General features: G+C 35.2%; 1 protein-coding gene across 6 annotated transcripts; it reads left to right on the top strand.

Moving 5' to 3' along the window:
* Positions 1-1,167: 1,167 nt before the first annotated feature.
* On the top strand, positions 1,168-22,808 carry PTPN2 (protein tyrosine phosphatase non-receptor type 2). 6 transcript variants are annotated; one of them, XM_081950540.1, is made up of 11 exons: positions 1,168-1,430; positions 7,211-7,301; positions 8,135-8,186; positions 12,366-12,466; positions 14,825-14,923; positions 15,341-15,478; positions 16,357-16,566; positions 17,447-17,608; positions 18,126-18,307; positions 19,270-19,477; positions 22,468-22,808. In XM_081950540.1, exons 1-10 carry the CDS (start codon positions 1,402-1,404, stop codon positions 19,475-19,477), a joined length of 1,272 nt encoding a protein of 423 aa, XP_081806666.1. In that variant the 5' UTR covers positions 1,168-1,401; the 3' UTR covers positions 22,468-22,808. The 6 variants fall into 6 exon arrangements, with proteins under 6 accessions (XP_081806666.1, XP_081806664.1, XP_081806667.1 ...); XM_081950538.1 differs by having other exon boundaries at positions 19,270-19,473; XM_081950543.1 differs by having other exon boundaries at positions 1,170-1,430; positions 19,270-19,371.
* Positions 22,809-23,842: the final 1,034 nt, after the last annotated feature.

Genomic DNA, 23,842 nt, shown 5'->3' on the forward strand with positions numbered 1-23,842 from the left:
TTCAGTTTTTAGTTCTGTTGCTGTCTAGAAAAAGCAGCCAAAAAAGCCTGATAATGATTCAACGTATTAGGTTAAGCTATGTTGCTTATACACTGTTTCCCTGAAAATAAGCCCTCCCCGCAACACAGTAGCAGCCATGAGGTGACCACACTCACTGCCTCCTGCACTTCAAAAATAATAAGACACCCCACCCTTCGGGGGTCAAAAGAAAATAAGACGTCATATTTTTGGGGAAACACAATAGTTTGCCAAATAAGTCATGCACTCATGCAACATCTTAAGCCAAAAACCAACATTTACAAGACACTATATTTGTGTTCACACAATTCAATTTATCCCCAAATAACCACATTATTCATAAACCACAAACTCTGGTCATTGTAATGTGAATGATGTATGGTTTGTTTTGAAGCTTCAAACTAGCATAAGGGGCGTGCATAAGCGCACCAGCGTGCCTAACATCCCTGTCCAACTGTTCCCATTTATTTGTACCCATTTCCTCTGTTCTTATTCATATTTATTCTTATTCCTGTTATCTTGTACATGAGTGACTGTCAGGGTGGAATTTCAGCCCTGTTCCCCTCCTGGGGTAATTGTATTTAATGAGGGATGAACCGTGGTTTTTCCTTGAAGTATACTTCATAATTAAGAAAAATAAACCCGAGATATATTCTAAGAAACACATTTTATTGTAAAGAAAATGAAAACAAAACTTACTAGCTAATGATTACATTTTGGCAGTGTTCCTGCCTAACTTCTTGGCAGGCGAACAAAAAAGAATAATGATAATGTGGAAAAGAATGTGGACCTGCCTAATGAGCTTAGTGATAAGAGTCAGATCAGTCTACCATATGTCTTAGAGTTTAAGCACAGCTGGCAAACAAAAAACGCTGTGACAGTGACAAACTAAATAAATAAATAAACCTAGCTTAGCTGTGCTTCAATAAACCACAATTCAATCGTGTTTAGCTCAAAGCAAAAATATGATTATCTTGTACATGAGTGACAAACTAAATTAAAAAAAAACAAAAAACACCCAGCCCCTGAAGTCAACCCACTCCGGGAACTTCCCCACACAAAGCGACCGATGACCCAATCCCAGGTACGCATTCTCTCTTCCCCCTCCTCTCCTATAGCGGGCGGAGTTCAGCGCTAATCCAGTAGGCGGCCCACGCGCATGCGTCAGCTCCAGAGAAGCCAGCTGAGTGGGCGCGCGGCGCGGAAGCTCGTTGAAGGTAACGCGAGCGGCGGAGGGGGCGGGCTCGGCGTCCTCGCCCTGTCAGCAGCGGGAGGTAGGTGATGAAGTTGCCGATTGCCAGCGGCTATCTTCCAACCTTCTGGCTACCGCCGCCATTATGTCCGTCATCACCACGATAGAGCAGGAGTTCCAGGAGGTCGACGATGCTAACGACTGGCAGCCCCGCTACTTGGTAAGTGAGGGTGGGTCCGCGGGGGGAGGGAAAGTTTAGGAACCCCCGAGGCCGCTTCAAACGCAAGAGGAGAAGAAGAAACCGCGCAGAGGCTCGGGGAGAGGAGTGCGCATGTCGTGAATTTCAGGGAGGGGGGGCGCAAGGAGAAGGGAGAAGCGCTGACGGCCGAAAGGGAAGCGGGCGAGTGGCTTCCAACGACTCGCCTTCCGTCGCCAGTTTAAGCGGCGGGCAAGGGCGGGGAGAGGCAAAGTCTTAAGGCGGCGAGGAAGTTTCGCAAAGCTGAGCTCCTCCCGGTGGTTTGTCCCCACGTGGTTGTCCCGTTGCCTTGCTGGACTCCCTGGATACAAGCTTTTCTTGGGCTCCTGAACTCTGGAACCGAATACAGGTAGTCCTCGACTTACAACCTCAATTGAGCCCAGAATTTATGTTGCTAAATGAGAAATTTGTTTTCCCCACCTCCCGTTTTACGACTTTTCTTGCCACACTTGTTAAGCGAATCGCTGCAGCTCTTAAAATTAGTGGCATGGTTGTTAAGTGAATCTGGCTTTGCTTGTCAGAAGGTTGCAAAAGATGATTGCATGACACCGGCACACTGCAACCATCATAAATACGAACCAGTTGTCAAACATCTGGTATATAAAATGATGTGACCAGGGGGATGAAGCAACGGTCATAAATATGAGAAGTAGTCATAAGTCACTTTTTTCAGTGCTGTTATATCTGAACGGTCACTAAACGAACTGTTGGGAAAAGTTATTATTGCCCTTGAGGGCAATTGCAAATGATCGTAGTGTGATGGTGAAGTGTGTTTTGTACTTAGTGTTGACATACCCAGGTTAGAGCAAACTGCCTTGATCGCCTCCTGGCACCAAAAACAGAGTGCACCCCTCCCTGTACTTCCCCTGCCCCCTCCCAGCTCATTTGCATGTGACGCCCTGCTCCCCGCACACGCCCAAAAATCAACTGGTCTGCAGGAGGTGCGCGCGCGTGCCCAGTAGAGCTGGCCTGGGCGATGGCTTGCGTGCCCCTGGAGAAGGCTCCACGTGCCACCTATGGCCCGCATGTCATAGGTTCGCTATCACAGGGTTAGGGTGTTCAAAAACAGCATACGTATGCATTTCCTTGTAGATTTCAATTAGATCCTATTGAATGGACACAAGAGTAGCTAAATGTCAAAAAAAAAAACTTTCCTAAACTTATATGACACCGAAGTAGGATTATGGAACCAGGCATTACAGTATTTTCTTAAAGAGTTATGTAGTCAATATTTACGCCCATTAAATACTATTAAGAATAGGCTTTATGTCCTCACAAGAGTAATTGGTTGATAATAGTCGTTAGAATTAATAGTTAAACAGATTTAACTGTGCACTAAAGTATATTTTTTTTAAAAAAAAAATTTCTTTTCGTAGAACTTTCTACTTTCTCTGTACAAGGCTAAGGACAAGAATATCCCCCAAAAACTGAATAGGAATGAACTGGTGGAATAGTATTAAAAAAGAATATATTTATAATTAAACATTTTCAGAGAGACATATGTGTTGTAGTTACATCTATAAATATGTTTCTTGGCATCTTAAAGGGCACTCATGTGGTTGCTCTTACATAAGATAATTATCCATATTTTGTATTATTCAAGTGTTTGTTGAATTATCATTTTTAATCTCATTGCTTACATTGCACACATCATTGGACAAAAAAAAGTATTAGTATTAAAGGTATGATGCTTTTGTGAGAAAAAATCTCAATGTTCTTTAGGAATCTCATAGGAGTAGAATTGACAGCTTATTATATACTAGTTACTCTGGATTATAGTTCTTGGCAGTTACTCTGGATTATAGTTCTTGGAGTAACTATACTAGTTACTCTGGATTATAGTTCTTGGCTCCATGCTAGCTGGAGGTTGTGAAGTTATAGTTCTAAATGACAACTGAGTATTACCTGTCTCTGTTGGAAGATTGTAAATACAAATAAGAAAAGATGAATTGATATCTTCCAGTCAGAACTGTGATAGGTAACTTGTTTGATGGTAATATTAAAGTGACCACCAGCAGAAACAGCACTAAAGATGATTTATCATAATTCAATCTTGGTATTTGATGTAAAATAGCAAAAAAATCTAGGAAATATTCTGTTCAATTAACCATTAGGAGAATCAAGTGGATGTCATTTGAATTATTTAATGCCCTAATCAAGTGGTTTTTAATTGACTTGGATATGCAGTAAACCTTTTATGTTCAAGGTTACTGGCACCTTTTTAACACAGTAAAAATATAGCTGACCCTGTTTTTAATAGAGTCCCATTGTGTAACTTTCTAGTTTCACAATTAATGTGATGAATTTTTACTGCTGCTCTTTGCTCCTCCCTGGAGCTTTACATCACCAGGCGCTGAGCCACAGACTGATAGGAACTGAAACTTCAAACTGAAATTTGATTCAGTTTTATAGATAAATCTCAATGCTAGTACTTGAAACACACATATTTTTATGGGTTCTTTTTTTAAAGCCTTAGATGTTGTCTGTTTTAACCAAAAGTCTGACAAGAGCTGAGTTGCTAAAAAAATGTTCCTAAAATGGCTGCAATTTGCAATTTGTGAAATACCACAATTGTGCAAGCATAATAAAAATGTGACTGCCATGCACATAATCCTGCCTATTTGTATACTTAATATAATATGATTTTAAGTAATTTAGAGATCTTATTTGAAATTAGCTGCTTTTCATTGGTAAATAAGCAAAGTGCTTTTTAGTGGGGGGTCATTAAATCTTGTGTTAGGAATTTTACTTAACTATATTATTGAATGTTAGGTTAAGAAATTTAGCCTCCTGGCACCAGCAGAAGAAGAGATGAAATTAATTTCTTATGCAGGTAAATCCCTCCCTGGACAAAATTGTAATTATAATGCTCAATAGTAATGTGTGTTTAACTGAGTTAACAATTAGATTGGGGACTCGAGATAGATTATAATTAGCCATAAAATTATTTTACTCAGTTTTAATAATTTATAGTATAGCTATTTGAATTTATCACCTTCTTAAAAGCTAAGCATAGTTTTAAAGTTGGAACTTTTGAAATCTGAATGAAATTGTCAAACTCCATTGAGAATCAGTATCTGTATTTGCAAATGCTCCCCAGTAATTAACTGGACCATGTTTTAGCCCATTCAATTTTTAATGAAACATATTAGCATAAACTGGCTGGGTTCATGCAACACACTAGATTAAACCGTGGTCACTAGCTTGTGGTTCAATATATTATACAGAAACAGCCTATAAATCAGAAGTCAAGTATGATTAGCACAAAAAACATACTTGCTGGTGCCATTTTCTAGATGCCTTAGAACAGGGCCATCAAACTCCTGGCCCACAGACCAGATGTGTCAAGTGGTGGCCACACCTGGTTTAACAAAGGGGGGGGAGTCCAGATATGAGACACCGCTGAGTTTGACACCCCCGCCTTAGAAAATACTGACTGAATTCTTAGGCTGGTAGGAAAAATTAAGTTGTTTTTCTCACTCTGATTTGAGTCTTAAGTCAACATTTCTCTATATGAATAGCCAAGGGTTGATTTTACATCTCTGTTGTTTAAGCTTTCTGCTATAATTATATACTGTTTTCTTAGATAAGGGTTGCCTTGCTAGATCAGAACAAAAGACTCCCTAATTGTGAACCCTTTCAAAGAATTATCTGCATGGTATTCTTACTGAAATCAAGCATAGATAATTAAGAGTAATTTTATGTGTTTAGTGATTAGCAGTATATTACCCCTGGCCATTTCATTTTCATTACTATTATGAATATTCATTAAATGATATAATTTTATACTTCTCGGATTTATTTTAAAGCCATATAAACAGTGAGTTGAATGGAATTTTGTTCATTACAGAGGATGGGAACTAGGATCTTTTGCTTGTAATTCCATCCTTACTAGGGGTTTATAGTTGAGCATTGGGGGAATCATCTACAATACAGGTGCAACCCCCCATTTTTTGCATGCTTTTTTCGCCCTCCCCAGGCTCGAGAGGCTTTATATGAGCCTGCCTCCCCGCCCCCGCAGGCCTTCCAGAGGCTTCAGGGACCTTCAGGAGGCTTCCCTGAAGCCTCCGGAGCAGTCAAAACGCTCGGATGGTTGTTTTGACTGCTCCGGAGGCTTCAGAGAAGCCTCCTGAAGGTCCCTGAAGTCTCTGCAGCGCTCAAAACGACCCTCCAAGCAAACCGGAAGTCCATTCCCGAACTTCCGGTTTGCTCATAGGGCCGGTTTTTGTGCTCCGGAGGCTTCAGGGAAGGTCATGAAGCCTCCAGAGGGCCTCCGTGGGGAGCGGGGGAGGCTTTTTTCGCCCTCTCCAGGTTCCTATAAAGCCTCTGGAGCCTGGGAAGGGCAAAAAATGGCTTTTAAAAAGGGTGAACAGCTGGCCAGCGCCCACATGCACTCTGGCCAGCTAACAGGGCAGCTCCTCACATGCCCTGACAAATGGCTCCGCGTGCCACAGGTTCGCCATCCCGGGGCTAGAAACTAGGAGACTGTGTGTTCTAGTCCCACTTTAGGCACAAAGCCAGCTGTGTGACCTTGGGCTAGTTACTTTCTCTCTCAGCCCTAAGAATGAGGCAATAGCAAACCACTTATGCAAAATCTTGCCAAGAAAACTGTAGGGATTTGTCCAGTTCTTGGACTTGAAAAAACAGAACAACTCTAGTCTGCAGAAGGAAATTAACATTTGTTTTTCCCATACAGAATATAACTACCGTATACTTAAACACTGTTATGTTTCTACATATGGATCATTGATGTGTTGACAGTGGTAATTATAATATATATATATATATATATATATATATATATATATATATATATATATATATATATATATATATATATATATATATATATATATATATATATATATATATATATATATATATATATATATATATATATATATATATATATATATATATTTGCCCATAATTTACTTAGTTAAAATCGGATTAATCGGATATATATATATATATATATATATATATATATATATATATATTTGCCCATAATTTACTTAGTTAAAATCGGATTAATTAATTTTGAATGAGTGTGCTGTGGCAACCTCTCAATGTGTTTCATTTATGGATCAACCTTCTATGTAAAGCTAATGAGTTGGTTAACAAAAGTATCATTATACAGATAGTCCTCAACTTACAACAGTTCACTTAGTGATCAAAGTTACAAGAGCACTGAAAAAGTCACAAATTAGTATACTGGAATTAGTAAAGTGTACTTATTGATAGTCCCTAGTGAAATTGAAACAATTTAATAATGTCACTTAAAATTTTGCTTGCTTCTGAGAACCACAACAGAGCCCTTGTGCTACTTCTTGATTTGGAAATTACTCTAGAGTTAGTGTAAAAAAGTCATTTATCATTTTTTCTCACTTACAGCATTCCTATGGTCATGTGATCAAAATTAGACCCTTGGCAACTGACTCATATTTATGACAGTTGCTTAACTCTTGCCATATTCAGGTGAATGGGCCTTTTTTAAAAAACAACAACAACAAAAGACTGGATTTCTTTGTGGTATAAAAAAGAGTAGGTATGAGCTCAAGGCCTTTTGCTCATCCTGCAGTGCACAATTTTAATGTCAATTTGTGCTTCACAAGGATTTTCCTATTTCATACTTATATGTTTCAGTTTAAAGAATGACTGATTTGTGTAATATCTTGTTGTTTTTACAAAATCTTTTTCCTCCCAGACAATTAAGATTGGTTAACTATTGCTATTTTTTCAAGGATATCCGGCATCAATCCAGTGATTATCCTCATAAAGTGGCAAAGTATGCAGAAAACCGGAATCGGAACAGATACAGAGATGTTAGCCCATGTAAGTAAGATTTCATTTACTATAATTCATGCATGTACAATCTGCAGTCCACAGGCTACATGTGGCCCTGGACAGTTAATAATGCGGCCCCACTAAATAATAAAAAATAAAGACTTATTTTTTTTTGTTCTCCTTTAACATTCAGGTTATCTCTGTTGAACTCAAATTAGTGTGCAACTACTGTATATGTAAGACTTCTAAGCAGTATTCTGTCCTGAAACTGACCACAAAGAGACTGCAGCAGCACTCTGTGATCATATCATGAAATCTGACTTTATATATTAATTTTTCAAATGATTCCAAGATTATTCCTCCAGTTATTTGAGTGATTATACCATATTTTTTGTAGTTTTTTGTGTATCTGCATTTTCTGTATATAATTAACAGTACCTGAACTTGTCTTAAGAGTGTTGAAATAAGAGATGTGGGGTACGTTCTCTGCCTCCTTTGTTTCTTAGCATCTTCTTTGGAGCAAACAGTCAGAACTGTGTTGTGATAAGTGTGCTTGATTCTATTATTTTGTGAGTGTTTTGTATACATTAATGTAGTGATGTTTGACTAGAATTAAATTAACTAATTTTAAAGAATTGAACAAGTAGAAGCATGGAAAGTGCAAGACTTCTCCAATATTTTACTTGGGCTTTAACACTCTCATTTTGATGTATTTTCAGTTTCTTTTTGAATTACTATTCTATCTTTTTAAACTGTTGGCCATTCTGAGTGGTATGGAGGTATTAGAAAAGGTAGATGAAAATATTTACATAGAATCAAAGGACAGAAGGAGTTATTTGGGCCCCTGGGTCTAACTTCTTGTTCCATGCAATCCCCAACAGATAATTTTCCAGTCTCTGTTTAAACTTATTCAGCAGGAGATCAAGTCTCCAGGTAATTGGTTCCACTTATAAACTGCTCTTACTTTTTTCTAACAGATACTCCTACATTTCAGTCCATTTGTGTGTTGTCAGTCCATTTCCCTTATTACGTTAATTTTGAATTCTGTTCTTAAATTTATCCGCATTTTTTGTCTGCAAATTTAAGTAATATTTACCCACAAAATGCAAAACAATATAGGATTCAGGATTTACCTCTAACCACTTAATATGTCTCTGCATTTTGAAGAAAAAACTGGGAAATGATATTTGAATTATGCAGCCCACATATAGGATTGCTTTTTAGATTGCTTTGGTAGTCTTCGACTTATAACAGTTCATTTAGTGACCATTCAAAGTTACAGTGGCACTGACATGATCATTTTTCACTGTTACAACCATTGCAGCATCCCCATGATCACATGGTCAAAATTCATATTTGTGGTTCATATTTCTCACCATTGCTCTGTTCCAAATGACATATCTTTTTGCGATTTTCTGACAAGCAAAATCAGTGAGGAAGCCAGATTCACTTAACACCTGGGTGATTAACTTAGCGACTGTGGTGACTCACTTAATAACTGAGGCAAGAAAGGTCATAAAATGGGGCAAAATACACTTAACAAATGTCTCACTTAACAACAGAAATTTTGGGCTCAACTGTGGTTGTAAGACAAGGACTGCCTGTATTTCCATTGAATTCTTTGCTGGAATCAAGAGGTATTATCTTTATAGCATTTCTACAATCTAAGCTAATCAAAAAGTGAAATAAAATAAGTCTCACATATTCATCCATGGGGACTTCTGGTAATTATTGCATTGCTTTCCAGCTGCTTATGGGTTGATTCCTTTATGAAATGCTCTAAAATCTTTCCTGGTATTAGTATCAGGCTGACTCATCTGTAGTTTCCCTGACCTACTCATTTCCCATTTTGAAGACAAGGACAAAGTTACTTTTAGCATTCCTGACACAATGTTTACAATTCAAAGTTACTTGCAAGTATTTTTCTTTGGTGATCTGACCATTTTTCTATTCCATGTTTGTTTGTCCCTTTTTGGATTCTCACTATATATATATATATATTTTAAATGTAGATATTTTCTGTTATTTTGTTTCTAAATGACGATTGTAGGTGACACCAGTGATGGGATGCAACCAGTTTAATAACCGGTTCCGTGAGTGCGCGCTTTGCACACACGCAGCATTCAAAAACAACCTTTTTAAGCTTCAAAAATTATCTTCTATGTCAGCTCCTGTGAGTAAAACAGCTGACGTGTGGCAATCCGCTGTGCCGCAGGAATCAGCTGAGTTAAAAAACAGGGAAATATAGGATAGGAAAACACTGGGGTGAATGGGTGCGGTCAAATGCTCACCAGAACTACTAGTTCGCCCAAACTGGCTGAATCCCATCCTTGGTGACACGAAATTGAGGTTTTTCACTGAGACAAAGGATTGAATCTATTCTATTTGAGATAAACTCCTGAAAGCATAACTCTTTCTGCATTTGATTATTTAAAAACTAGACAGTGTCCCGTTCCCCCCCCCCCCAAATGGCAAAGTTATGGATCAAGCAATAATCAGATCAATACAGCAAATTTCCCATAATCACCTGGCTGAAGTGTTATCCCTTGGTCAGAACACTGAGTTCCTGAATCAGATTTATTTTGTTCAGTAATAATTTTCTAAACAAGGGGGGGTTCCAAGAAATATACCTGAAAAAGATCTGTTTTCTGTATTTGAAAGAGATAAAAGTTCTTGAATGTTTGACTTACAGGAACTGTTGAAAAAAAACACTCTTTTAAAAGAGAAAGGGCCCTTTCTCTTTCACTGGATAGTTGTGTTGGTATCTCTTTCTTCATGATCTATATGGGATTTTGTGTATGTAGAACTGAAGATTGACAAGATATAGAGAAATTTTGTTCATTGACATTGGTAGAATAAAATATAGAAATGAAGCAATTCTGTGTTGTATGAAACCAAACAGGAACTTCTTGGTGATTCATTGGTTAAATCTAGACTTGCTGACATCATATTTCCGAGAACATTAGTACCAGTATCTGTGATTTACTATAACAAGGTCTTAGGTTTTTCCTGTTGGCAAATGTTATCTAGTATTTACAAAAGCTTTGGTTTCTATTCAGTAGCAACATCTAAATTCCAATAAATTGAGATACTAAACAAGAAACTTAATTATTCAGTTTGAAACAGTTGAAGGTGAAGGAAACACTATTTAAAGTTTGAATATTATTTTAATGTATTCGGAAGCTATCATAACCTCACTGTAGTAGATTATCTTTATTTGATTTCAGTAACTAGACATAACATGTTTTCAATAGTTTCTGTGCATATATATTTTAACATAGGGCTAAAATTTCTGTTTATGTCTACTGTCTGCAGTGAAGAAAAAGGAAGTGTCTTTGACATACGTGATAAAATAGTTATCTAAAACCCTCAAAAGTGACTTTTTAAGCATATTTCTGTATTGTGAAGTATAAATGCTGACATAAAATTTATATAAAATCAGATTAAGAACTAAACCAATGATAGAAAGACTAGGATTATGTTCTTGGTTCTCTATTTTGAACTATATATCATATTTATATTTATATATCCTCTTAACTCTTATAATTTTTAATTATAGTATCAGTTCATGGGTTCTAAATTTGAAATCCAAGTGAAATGATTTTAACTCTTAAAAGAACTATGCACAACCTGAGCATAGAAATTAATATTTCTTGATTCATTTTTAACATGTTATGAGATAAGAAGTCATAGTATATTTTAAGGCAGATTTTGTCTCTGCCACAGATTAAGAAACAAAAAAATAATTTATACTGTAATTATTCTGGAGTTGCAAATAGTACTTTGGAACTTGGACCTAATTCTTCAATTGCTGGAATTGGCTTTTTCAGGTCAGTGGAATGCTAAATTTGTGTAGCTACTACCCTGAACTGATTTTTTTTTAAATACCTTTGTATATAGGTAGATACAAATGTTTATCAGCATGGTATTTTCTTCTGACATTTGTGGGAAGCATAAAGATGGTCAATTAATGAGAAAGAAGTCCTGAGATTATGCTATTGCTGTAAATGTGATTTGTGAGCTTAAAAATTCCTGTTTCAGAATGTACATATGTTAAAATCACAGATCTCTTTAAATGTTAATGAGAGTTATAAAGCTGGACAGCTTAAATAATTACTAAAATGAATCACATTATAAATTGAAATATTTCCTTGAAGGGCAATATAAATGCTAATGGATTCTGCCCTTTAAGTTTTACCAAGTGGAGTAGAATTTAAAAAGATGAAATTCAGATTTTCACTCAGTTCACTCAATTCATTTTTTTTTAATTATGTGTTAACCTATCATAATGGGTAGGTTGAAAAATTATGCAGGCAGTATTCTGATGACATGCTACCCATGAATAACTTAACAATAGCATACTCCGTAAGATTTTCTGCGTATATGTGAAACACTAAGTTCACAGTAATCAAAACAATGGGCTAAAATACGGCTAGCTAACCAAGATATGTGTGGTATGTTGTGTCAACACAGCAACTATGTATTAGGAAGCAAATATTTTATCTAGAGTTTCTGGAAGCCTGCAGATTTATAAAAGTAATACAGAATGTGATGCATTATTTAGATACATATAAAGATCTAGAGAGAAAGTAGTATTTACTGGAATTAGTAAAGTGTACTTATTGATAGCCCTTAGAGAAATTGAAGCAATTTAACAATAATGTCACTTAAAATTTTGCTTGCTTCTGAGAACCACAACAGAGCCCTTATGCTACTTCTTCATTTGGAGATTTCTCTAGAGTTAGTGTAATACACGTTAGTGTATTTTGTCCCTTTTAAATTGCTTTCGTTTCTTTCCAGAACTACTATAAAAGCGAGATGACATTTAATGGTATAATCATTTCAATTTTCACATTAGAATATTTGATTTTATTAAATGTGTACTGCAAATAATAATGTGTTATACAATAAATTGAGATCCACTCCATTCTGCCCCCCTGCCCCCACAGTATTATGCTCAAGGAAATGTGGGTTTTTTTCCTTTCCAGATAGGCCTGAAAGAATAAAATATTCACTATATATTGTTCTTAGAAGCATTTTGTTGGCCAATTGGTTGATCTGACAACATTGCTAATAATATGAAACTTAATGTTTTTCTGATATTTTTTCAAGATGATCACAGTCGTGTAATACTACAGAATTCTGATAATGATTACATCAATGCCAGTTTGGTGGTTAATGAAGAAGCTCAAAGAACTTATATATTAACACAGGTAATTATTAGACTCTTAAGTAACACAAAGTTTGTGTCAAGCTGGCCTCCCTCAGTAACCAAGAAAGAAACCACTTAACTCCATTTTGCAGAATTAAGAGTACTTTTACTGGTTATGAAAAGATAGCAGCCGAGCAAAGCAAGATCTGAGGCAAAAGCACGTGAAATATCAATATGTGACCAACCCCTCCCCTCAGCAACCCTCATCCCACTGTCCAATCTGCAAATCCCTTAGGTGTCATGTGAGTTCCATCTTCAAGGAGCATCATCAGGTTGGTATGCAGGACGGTTGGCCTTGACCAACACCAAGCACTAGTCTCCAGCATGCGCAGTAGACGGTGAGACCAAAACTCCCTTTTTTCAATCTCTCCTCTACTTAAACTTCCCCTCCCAAATACCAGACCCCCCTCCCCGTTTCAATGGCAGTCGAAAGCAAATAGCGAAACAGAGGCTGACAGTTTGATCATATTATGTTATATAGTCTATTCTAAGAGTCAGGGCCTAATGTTGGTTCCTTTGACTTCTCTGTTTTTCCAGACTTGCTTTGATTTACTTTTCTGTTTCTTAATTAACTTTTTTCTGTTGATTCCTACATAGTAAGTCCATGTAGTTTTCCTGGCATCATATGTGGAACTGCCTTGCCACTGCCTTCCTAAGGCTGAGAGAGAATTACTGGCCCAAGGTCACCAAGCTGGTGTATTCCTCCAAGGCAGGACTAGAAATCACAGTAGGCTTGTTTCCAGTTTAAAGCTGTTAATCACTATACCAAACTTGATCTTAAATTTAATGTAGATTTCCCTAATTTGGGTATAATGGTAACGTTAATATAATTTAGGATTTTGTTCTCATATTAGTGCAGCTTTGGAATTAAAAGAAAGGAAACAAATATAATAACTTAATCTGTTCTTTATAAACTATGGTGGATGAATGGTGAAATAATTATCTGAAGTAAGATCGAATTTATGAAGAAATGAAGCTTTCTGGGAGGGCTTAAATTGTGGTCGATATAATACAGAGAAGCTGATAACTAAAAGTTACTAAATCTAGATCAATTAATTTTCCCAAGGAGCCATGTTAGAAACTGGTGCTATTGTGGAGGACCCAATGAATAAGGTGGTGAAAGTACATACACACACACGGAAATTACAAAAAAAAGTACCATCAAAATAAAAGCAATGTGGTTGTATTGCATACATGGCATACACTTAATTATATTTGATTTCTAAGTTCTGATTGACCTCACACAGATTGGACAAGGACAGCCAAAGGACTGGATATGGCCCAGGAACTGTAAAATGCCTAGGTCTGGTAGATATTTGAAAATTCTTAAATAACTCAATTACTAGTCTTATGAAAATATGCACTATTGTCAATCATTACACAAGGTGTATAATACATGCTGTAGAAAAAGAGGAGAGAGGGGAATCCAGGAAAATACAAGTTGATTGGTTGAATATTTGTTGCAGCTAGAGAGGTAAAAGGTATTATTAAAAATAGAATGAATATGCAAATCTTCCATCTAAAGTTCAAGTGCAATTCCCAGCAGCTAAACTAGAATGAACAATTCTGAGAAATGCTAAGAGTTGTAATTTAAAAGTACTTATTTATAATTGATTTGGATCCAAATTTAACTTACTAGTTTCAGAAATATTACCTGCTAATAGAGATAAGTAGAACAATATTTTTGCTAGTTTTTCATTCTGAAGTTGCCAGTATCTTTGTTAATCATTGCCTATCTCTTTTTTCATGGCAGTAGCACTTTGATCCAATCCACTATCAAAATCTGATAATCTAAAAATAACAAAAGCATTTTACATATTTATAAATATATTAATCTTACTGTTAGTATATTGTATGCAGTTTTGGCCAATGTTATACACTTCTTGTGCTTAACTGAAGTCAGAACTATGCAAGATTGTTCACGTTTCATTGAAGATAGAAAAAGGTCCAGGAATTTTTTCTGCTTATAATATTCACACATAGGCCATATTTCACTATGTACTTTGCTCCAAATACTTTATGACCAATATTATATTAAGAACTGGAGAGCCAATTTGGCCTAGTGGTTAAGGCACCAGGCTAGAAAGCGGGAGATTATGAGTTCAACTTCCATCTTAGCCATGAAAGCCAGGTAGGAGACTTTGGCTAGTCACTATCTCTCAGCCCAACGCACTTCACAGTGTTGCTGTTGTTGTAAGAAAAGTAGGAGAAGGAAGGTTTGTTGGACATGTTCACCACCTAAAAACGATAAAGGTGGGAAATTAAATAAATAAATAAATAAAGTCCCCCCCCCCCCCATCTGACTCTTTCAGGAAAGGTTTAGTTCTAAGCTTATATGGTGTTCCTTTTTCTTGTATAGGGTCCACTTCCTAACACATGTTGCCATTTCTGGCTAATGATATGGCAACAAAAGACCAAAGCAATTGTCATGCTTAATAGAATTGTTGAGAAAGATTCGGTAAGTTATCCTTTTTTTTTAGTTCAAATTAGTTTATTGTATTTGATAGGGTTCCCAATCCTTTGGAATTGATGTTCCAAAGGGAATTCTAAAGGGAATAAGAATTTAATATACCAGTTGTATACACTCTGCTGGTAGACATAAACAAATACAGCTATGAAATCTGACTACAACTTAATCCAATTTAATATGGCTGCTCATCAAGAACTCTAGACTTGCAACTTTTAATTGAAATGCAGGACTATTTATTTTAATATATACAATCTAGAAATTGGAAGATTATTTTTGTGACCCTGAATGAGACTGCATGATGCTAAATTTGTTTTCAACATACAAAATAAGTTACACAAACTGTAAATGAATATATGTGTATCAAATGTGTATGACAAATTGCAGTATTCTTATTTTGTAATGTAGGTGAAATGTGCGCAGTACTGGCCAACAAAACAAGAGGAACCCATGATATTCAGAGAAACAGGATTTTGTGTGAGGCTAAAATCTGAAGATGTCAAATCGTACTATACAGTACGACAACTCCAGCTAGAATGTATTGAGGTAAGTTAGCATTAAAATTGTGCTTACCACATAAAAATAGTTTCATAATATTACGTTATTACTAATTTAATTTTACTTTGACAAATTTCAGTGCAGTAGAATGTTTTTAAAATCATTCATAATTGTGTAGCTTTTCAATAGCAGTTGGAGTGTGAACACTGCTTATGTCAAGTGTAAGAGATCTGGTCCACATGTGAATGTTCAATTTAACTGTTGTATTGCTAAAAGACTATGCACAAGTATCTTCTCAACTAATGGTAGCACCAGATTACAGTTCAGTCAAGTGGAGTGGGAGGTGGACTTAGTTTATTTGTGACTACATACTGATTTTAGGCTGATTCTTCTTTTACCAATCCCCCTGGCTCTGCCATTCCTCCTACATCTTGGTTCACAGAGAAATGACTGATAATAAGCATGTAGAGAAAGGATTAGATACTATTGACATTCTTTCAGTGTTTCTTATACAAATGCTTCATTAAATAATCTGACATTTTATGGGACTGTTGGGAGAGTCTCATACCATAAAGCTTAGTAGTGTATGGCAAAAGGAAATCAGATTTTTGAAATATCTGAAAAAGAAATCATAATGAAAATGCTTAATTGAATTTTTGTTTTACTAAATAAATTAATTTCTTGTGTTGCCTTGTAATTGAATATTAGTATTAATCAATTGAATCTATCAATTTTTCTCCATTGTCTTTTTTTTCCCAGAAGGCTTTTCAAAGTGAGGAATTCAGAGACTTTTTCTTTCTAGGGCAGCTAAACTTTTTAAACGAAATTTATTCTTTTCCCTCACCATATTTGAACTAGTACATGTTCTTTTTGTTGACTTCATTAGCATATCAGGTGTGTCCTGCTAAATTTCTTTATTTATTTAGACTGGTGAATCCAGAGTAATACTTCATTTTCACTATACTACATGGCCAGATTTTGGAGTTCCTGAATCCCCAGCTTCATTCCTCAACTTCTTGTTTAAAGTCAGAGAATCTGGATCTTTGAGTTCTGAACATGGACCTGCAGTGATTCATTGTAGTGCTGGAATTGGACGCTCTGGTACATTTTCATTGGTAGACACATGTCTTATTGTGGTAGGTTTATTTATCTAAAAACAACCAAGTTAATGAGAAATAAATACAATTTATCTATGAATTGTAATAGGAATGAACTAACTCAGATTCCTTGCCCAAAAAGCAAAAGATTTGCCAGATTGGAACCACAAATTAGCCTAGTGTGCCCAGCTTGAGGTATGTTTACTCATTTCGCATAATATTATGGTAAATGGAATAGTAATTAGTAAGTTATGGAATTAAGTTATATTTCATCTGGAGATGTGTGCCCTTAATGAGATTGATCAAACAATTTCCAGATTGAGATATGGCTGGACAGTTTCACAAATAATGTCTTTCCTGAAAATAAAGGAACAGAAGACCTCTAAAACTAGCTTGTTATCACTGTAACAAACTATAGGTTGCTGAAGCAGAAATAAAGTCATATTTCTACCAGGAAAAGTAAAAAGAGTTACGGTAGTCTTGGTTTTATGTTATAAATCCCTTTCATTTTGAGGATTATACTGTAAGCTAACTACATATTCTTCTCTTCACTGATTTGAAAATAGCGTATTACAGCAAAACTCTTATAGCTCTGTATTTATATTTATAAAACAAGTCTCAGCTTCAAGAAAAGGTATTGTTTCCATTTTCACTATCTTAATGAAGAGGCAGATTGAGGTCAAGTATTTTGTACATTGTGATCTCTTCCTTGGAATGGCCATTTCATTCTTGCATGAATGTTTAATCCGTGCTAGCTACCCAGCTTTTGTACAAATGGACTGCCACAGAAATTAAAAATATTATTTTTAAAAAATCTCAAGTATCTTAAAACAGGTTAAAACTGAAACCAAATGAAAATTGAAGAGAACTAGTCTGTTAATTTGCCACCAAAACTTTGTGTTGTTTTTTTCATATACAGATGGAAAAAAGAAATGACCCACTTCATGTAGATATCAAGCAAATATTATTAAATATGAGAAAATATCGGATGGGACTCATTCAGACTCCTGATCAACTAAGATTTTCATATATGGCTGTAATAGAAGGAGCTAAATATATAATGGGGGATTCCACTATGCAGGTAAATACATTGTCTGCTTTTTAAGTCACACTGGAGGGTCATTGTAAATTTCACCAAAACAGAATACAGGAAGTCCTCCCTCCATTAATGAACATTTGTTCAGTTACTGTTCAAAGTTACAGTGGCACTGAACTCATGGTAGTTACTGTCAGTCCTCAAAGTTAACAGCTAGTGCAACACCCCTGCAGTGACATAATCAAAATTCCAATGCTTGGTAACTTATCCACTATCAGAATTGCAGTGTGTGCTTTGACTCCCATGCCTATCTCCTTCCCGTCTCTGCCCATTTGGCTGCCCTCCATTTCACCACTCTTGGTTGACCTTCACCATCTTTCTCCTGCTCCTAATGATAGCACCAAAACTACCAGAACTGTCACCACTAAGTGCTGCAGTCATGTAATGTTTCCCCTAACAACCACTTCGCTTAATAACAGAAATCCGGCCCCAGTTAGAATAGTTAAGCAAGGACCACTGTTCTTTTAAGATTCAACTAGTGAAGACATTTTTTCCCATTCAGCATCGCTGGAAAGAACTCTCAAAAGAAGACCAAGCACCAAGTTCTGAATGTTCGCCTCCTCACCCAACTAAACCTACTTCAGAAAAATACAATGGGAATAGCATGGTTTTAGAGGAACAAGAGCCAGGAGATGTTGATCTGATCTCTCCTATACAAAATGATTCAGATACAAATGACGACAAGTAAGTAATGGTTTTATAATAACATTAAAACTGACTGGTGGACAAAAAACAATTTTATCTAATGTATCAAATGACAAGGGTTTATCAGTTTTACAAAGACAAAGTAATCTTTAAATTGATAAAATAGTTCATCCAGGAATTCTGTAGACTTTTTTAGCTGAATTAAAGCGTGGTAGTATTATTTTTCCTTCCCAGGCCCCTGGGATTCCTGACAGCTAATAATTCTATGATTTATACTCCCAACAATTTTGAAACAATTACATTTTATTATTTTTATCAGTAGCACTGAACATGGAAAGGCAGTATGAAAATACCCTTTGTATGAGAATCTATTTGCCACTGAAGGAAACAAAGAACCAGTTCCCTGCCATTACACATTCTGCTATGGATAATTTATCTTCAGACATCTGAATGTACTTCCAGGATGTGGAACAAGATGGAGAGAATAATGCACACCCACTGACAAGTTCTGTTAGCAGAAGAAAATTGCCTTTAATTTTTATTTGTAGTTTTTTGTTTTGTTTGTAAGCATGTTATAAATATTAGAGATGTCAAATCAAAAAACATGCTTTTGAAGTAAGGGCAAGAGGTATCATACATTGATGGATTAACATTAATTACAATTTGTCCTTGACCTATAATCATAATGGAGCTTGCAATGGTTTTTTGATGCTTATCTGCCTCCTTGGACACTGCTAAGTGGTGGATATCCCAGGGCCTCCCCCACCTACGAGGTACTCCATGCTCACTTAACGACCTGTGTATTCACCAGGGGGAGCAGGGGTGGAGGGTTGTTAAGCTGAAGGTATCTCCGTAGTTATCACCATTCGTGCATATAATGGCATCCTTCAATTTAATCTTTTAAAACTCACTATTGCTTTTCAAGCATTTCCAATATATCTTGGTAATTAAGGGATGCATGGAATAACTCAAAGCTGACTAAAGTTTGTATTTTCTTTAAGGGCTTTACGGAAAAGACTGAGAGAAGACAAAAAAGCTAACACAGCACAGATGGTGCAACAGATGAAACATAGGCTGAGTGAATCTGAAAGAAAAAGAAAAAGGTGGTTATATTGGAAGCCTATTGTTATTAAGATTGGATTTGGTTCAGTCGTATTTGTTATAGCTTATTCTTCCTGGAAATTGTATTCCCAATACATGCTCATGTAAGTAAGTGAGCAATCTTGCATCTAAGATGAATCTTATACCCCATGATTTAGTGGGATTTAAAGTGAATATAATAAATGGATCCAAGTTTGCTGCCACATCTGACAAAAAAAATGTGTTTTTACTTCACCAATGACAATTTAACTTGTAGCATTGAAGTCTTGTCATCGGTGATTAACATGATCACAAATTGGTCTCAGGATTTTTCGATACTGGTACTTCTGAAACCAAATTGCCACTTGGATTCAAATTATACATTTGTTAGATAAATTAATGCACATTTTCAGCAACTGTATATATTGTATCTAAATTGATAGTTCAATAGATAATAGCCTGAATGGCCAAGTCACCAGAAGAATGACTTCCATACATGATAGAAGCAATAAACCATGTAGTGTTAATCTGAATGCAAAAAGTTACAGTTCTTTATTAATGTACCACAAACCATTTATACTATGCAGACGTAAAGCAAATTTGATAATTATATAATCATTTTGTAAATAATTGTATTTTTAAAAGCTACATTTGTATGAATTTATCCAATAGAAATGAGCGATTGGTGAATCTACCACCAACTTTTCAAGATTGACTTGGAAATTTACTTTTTGGACCATTCCCAATGCAATGATTAATAAATTGTTTCAGAAATTAAATGTTAGCAAATAATTATTCCTCATTCTTTATTTACTTGTAAGATGCATATATGTATTTATGCTTAGCTAATATTTTATTTGAAAATATTTAATTTTATAAGGCTACTGGGAGATTAGATCTTGTGTGTCAGGCTGCCTCTTTGGAAGAAATGTTTTGTTAAAGCGGCAGCTACTGTTGGAAGCCATAGCTTGTATTTAAAGCTTACACATTCCATTAAATGTGAAACTTTTTGTGGGTTTTATTGGGTTTGAGTCCTATTCTTCTATAGCTTCTTTGTCTATAATAATTGAAATAAGCAGCACGTTACCAATTTGATAGTAATTTTGGAAAACAAAAAAGCATTACAAATGGAAGCAAGTAGCCATAATGCAGATTTAACAGGGAAGGAGGGTGCAAATGAAGATTTCTGAAGCTGCTGGCACTGAGCTATAGCACAAGCTATATATTATAAATAATCTTCTCCAATCCATCACTACATTTGAATAAGAGTAACCAATTGTGTTTCTGGCAAACAACTCCACACATACCCTACACAATATTGCCATAGCATTTGGCATCCATCATTTATAGCACCCATATTTATACAGGTATCTTCTGAGCCCCATCTCAGATTGTTTAAGTTAAAACAATTAACTGACCTGATAAAAATACACTTTTAACCATCTTTTAATGTTCGAAAAAGACCACTTTGTAAAGTAGATGGGCCCTATGAAAATACAAACTCCCGGGCCACAGCATATGTTAGGTGGCTGATACATTTGAGGCAACTGGGTGTTCTTTTGCTTTCATATCCTGCAAGCTCTTCAGAGTTGCTGGGGAATTTTCCCCAAAGAAGAAAACGCCATGTTGCCAGTGAAAATACCTTGTAGGTTTAACCTACAATAATTAATTTATGGCTAAATAATACAATTTACAGAGTCTAGTGTTGGTATAGATGCTCTTAAGTTTTTTATAAGTTTTGCTCTTGAAAAAATAGCACCCCATGTTTTGAAAACACTGAAATGTTTAATGCAAAGTTCCTCATGCCCTTTATTGCATAACAGAAACAGAAATACTAAAAAACAAAACTGCCATTTATTTCATCCTTCCTAGCCTACAATTTATAATTTGAAAGGTAATAAAAAGTGTATTTTAACTGAAGAGAACTCGATCACACCTGGCTTCAACCTTTCCATTTTATGCTGTAGTATCAATCATGCTGCCATTTATAAAATTTGTGGACGCTAAAACCAAAATAAGGTAGAATTGTTTAAAAAATATTTTCATGCATTGATTCAGAACTGTCATTACATACGTATACACATACTTATCTATGACGTAGGAAACATGAAAGCACCATAAAAGGAAATGTTCCCTCTGAGATTAACCAGTTTCTAGGCTTTGTTTTAGGTGTACATCTATACACAAAGATAATCAACCGAGGCATTCTGCTCTATTTCTACCCCAAATAAATAATATAGACTTACTTTACATTGTGTACTATGTGGTTGGCAACAACTTTCTAAGATTATGGAAATCTTTCCCTTCCATACCTGGGGGTTACAAAGATAGAAACAAGAATTCTTCTACTGCACTATAGCCCTGCATTTTTCTGTTCAGCTTTAACGTTTTAGCACTCCCTCTGGTAAGCATTTGGCTATATTTTATAGAGTGAATAATATTATCTATTTTTGTCCAGGTTCATTAATCCATGATACCAATCATAAGCACAAAGTATAAGGCAGCTGGATACTTTAATTCTAAGATTTCAAAAAAAAAGTTGTTGCATTATTTTCATGATACATACATTTTTTAAAACATGCTTGATCAATATATAATCTTGTGAATATATTGATTGATTCAATTAATTGCAGTTATTAAACATTTTAAAAATACCTTCCTATTTTCAGTTTCTCTCAGTTCTATAACAGTAATTGGTATATTGATCCCTCATAATGCTTCTTGCCCTTCAATGTTATATAACATTCAGCAGGTTTTTCTTTAGATTTTCTTTCTAAAATGTGATTGCTAATGCTAAGATACTTGCTACACTTCCACTGCGTAGCCTAAGTTTTAAAAAGTTTACTTGTGGCTAATTTCAAAGGGAACAGATGATTAACTGTTTCTTATACCAATTCAAATAGCATTATGAATTTTCTGTAATTTTATAACTCTTAGTTCAAGGACACTTTGTTATAGCAAGATACACGCATGTATGTCTATATCCAAGCTGCAGTATCCATTAGTAAATTCATATTTGGTTTTAAACAACTGATATATTTGCACTACAGTTATTAAACCCTAAAATTATACTCTTGACTGTACTGAACTTGTGACTCTTTTACATTGTGTGTTTATAGGCCAAGAGTGACTGACGCCTAAATTGCCAAGACTTGAGAATGTTCTTCAGCTATAATAACACACTATTGACATGCAAAAACAGGACATCACTGTTCTTCAGGAAACAAAAATGAGGTCTGAGCAATACACAAGTGGCCTCATAAATATCTGTTTACAGCGTAAACAAACAGGGAATGAAGTACATCACCAGCAAGAGACTTTGCAAAAGATAATTTGTCTTATGTGTTTTATGCTTGTATTAACTGTAGAGAGTTGTAAGATCACATTAACAAAATACTTTGTACTGCCATTCTTGTATTTTTTTATATTTTTGGCAGCATTAAATATTTTTTCTAATTTATATGCTGTTGTGTGTATATTTTTTAATCTAGTTCCAGAAAGATTATACTGGCAATGCTCTGAGAAATGAGAAATATTTTAATCTATTATTACTCTCTGTTTCAGCTACAATATTTCTACATGATTACTTGTGTTTTATTCTGTTCTATTTTCAGTGAGAACACATTAAATTTATTACAAATAGAGAATTATGTTTAAATGAAAAAATCTGTCCTTCTGTAGTATTGTAGTATTACTGTAGTATATGTAGTATCTACAAATCTGTAGTATTGGATATACACATTTTAGATTAAAAGATTCAATGGGGAAAGGGGATCTATCCAGAGCATTTTCAAAAGTTCACTTTCCCATCAATTTATATTTAAAAGAAAATAATTATCTCACTGATATAAATCCACTCACACATCTCTGAGAGAATTGGGCAGTTTAAAAACAAGAAATATAAATAATTGGAAAATTTAAAGAATCTGGATTTAAAATTAACTATGTTCAGCCATGGCAGTGCTGATAAATTAGACTTACCATATTTTTAGACAAGTAAGTGAAAGTTGGAACAATACTGGAGCTTGGGTGGATGAATTCTATTGCTCATAAGGAGAAATACTTTTTTTGTTTAAACAGAAAGTCAACATAGAATTTTGTTTTAAAAGAGTACAAGTCAAAGGTTCTTTTGCATTTGGGACACTCCAATATCAGTTTCTTCTTTAGTGACAGAATTGTTTTAACCAGTTTAGAAATACATTTGCCAAATACTAACATAACTCATTTGAAAACATTGCTTTCCTTTTAAATACTTACAAGTATTTTATATAAGTCCAGCAATTTTGGTTAAGTTTCAAGTATTAAAGCTACCAAGAAATTAAAAAAGCAACCCTTTAAAACCCTAACCATTTTCCAATTTTACAACAAAATCATCCCTATATCTGTAATATGAACACATACTTTTATATGCCTCAAATTCATTTTAACAAAGCTAAGTTTCAACTTGAGTCAAATATAATACCCATGATTTTCTAAAATCTGCTTCATTTTGTA

Source organism: Natrix helvetica (genome assembly GCF_964273705.1).
Source record: "Natrix helvetica genome assembly, chromosome: 4".
NCBI classification, from domain to species: Eukaryota; Metazoa; Chordata; class Lepidosauria; order Squamata; family Natricidae; genus Natrix; species Natrix helvetica.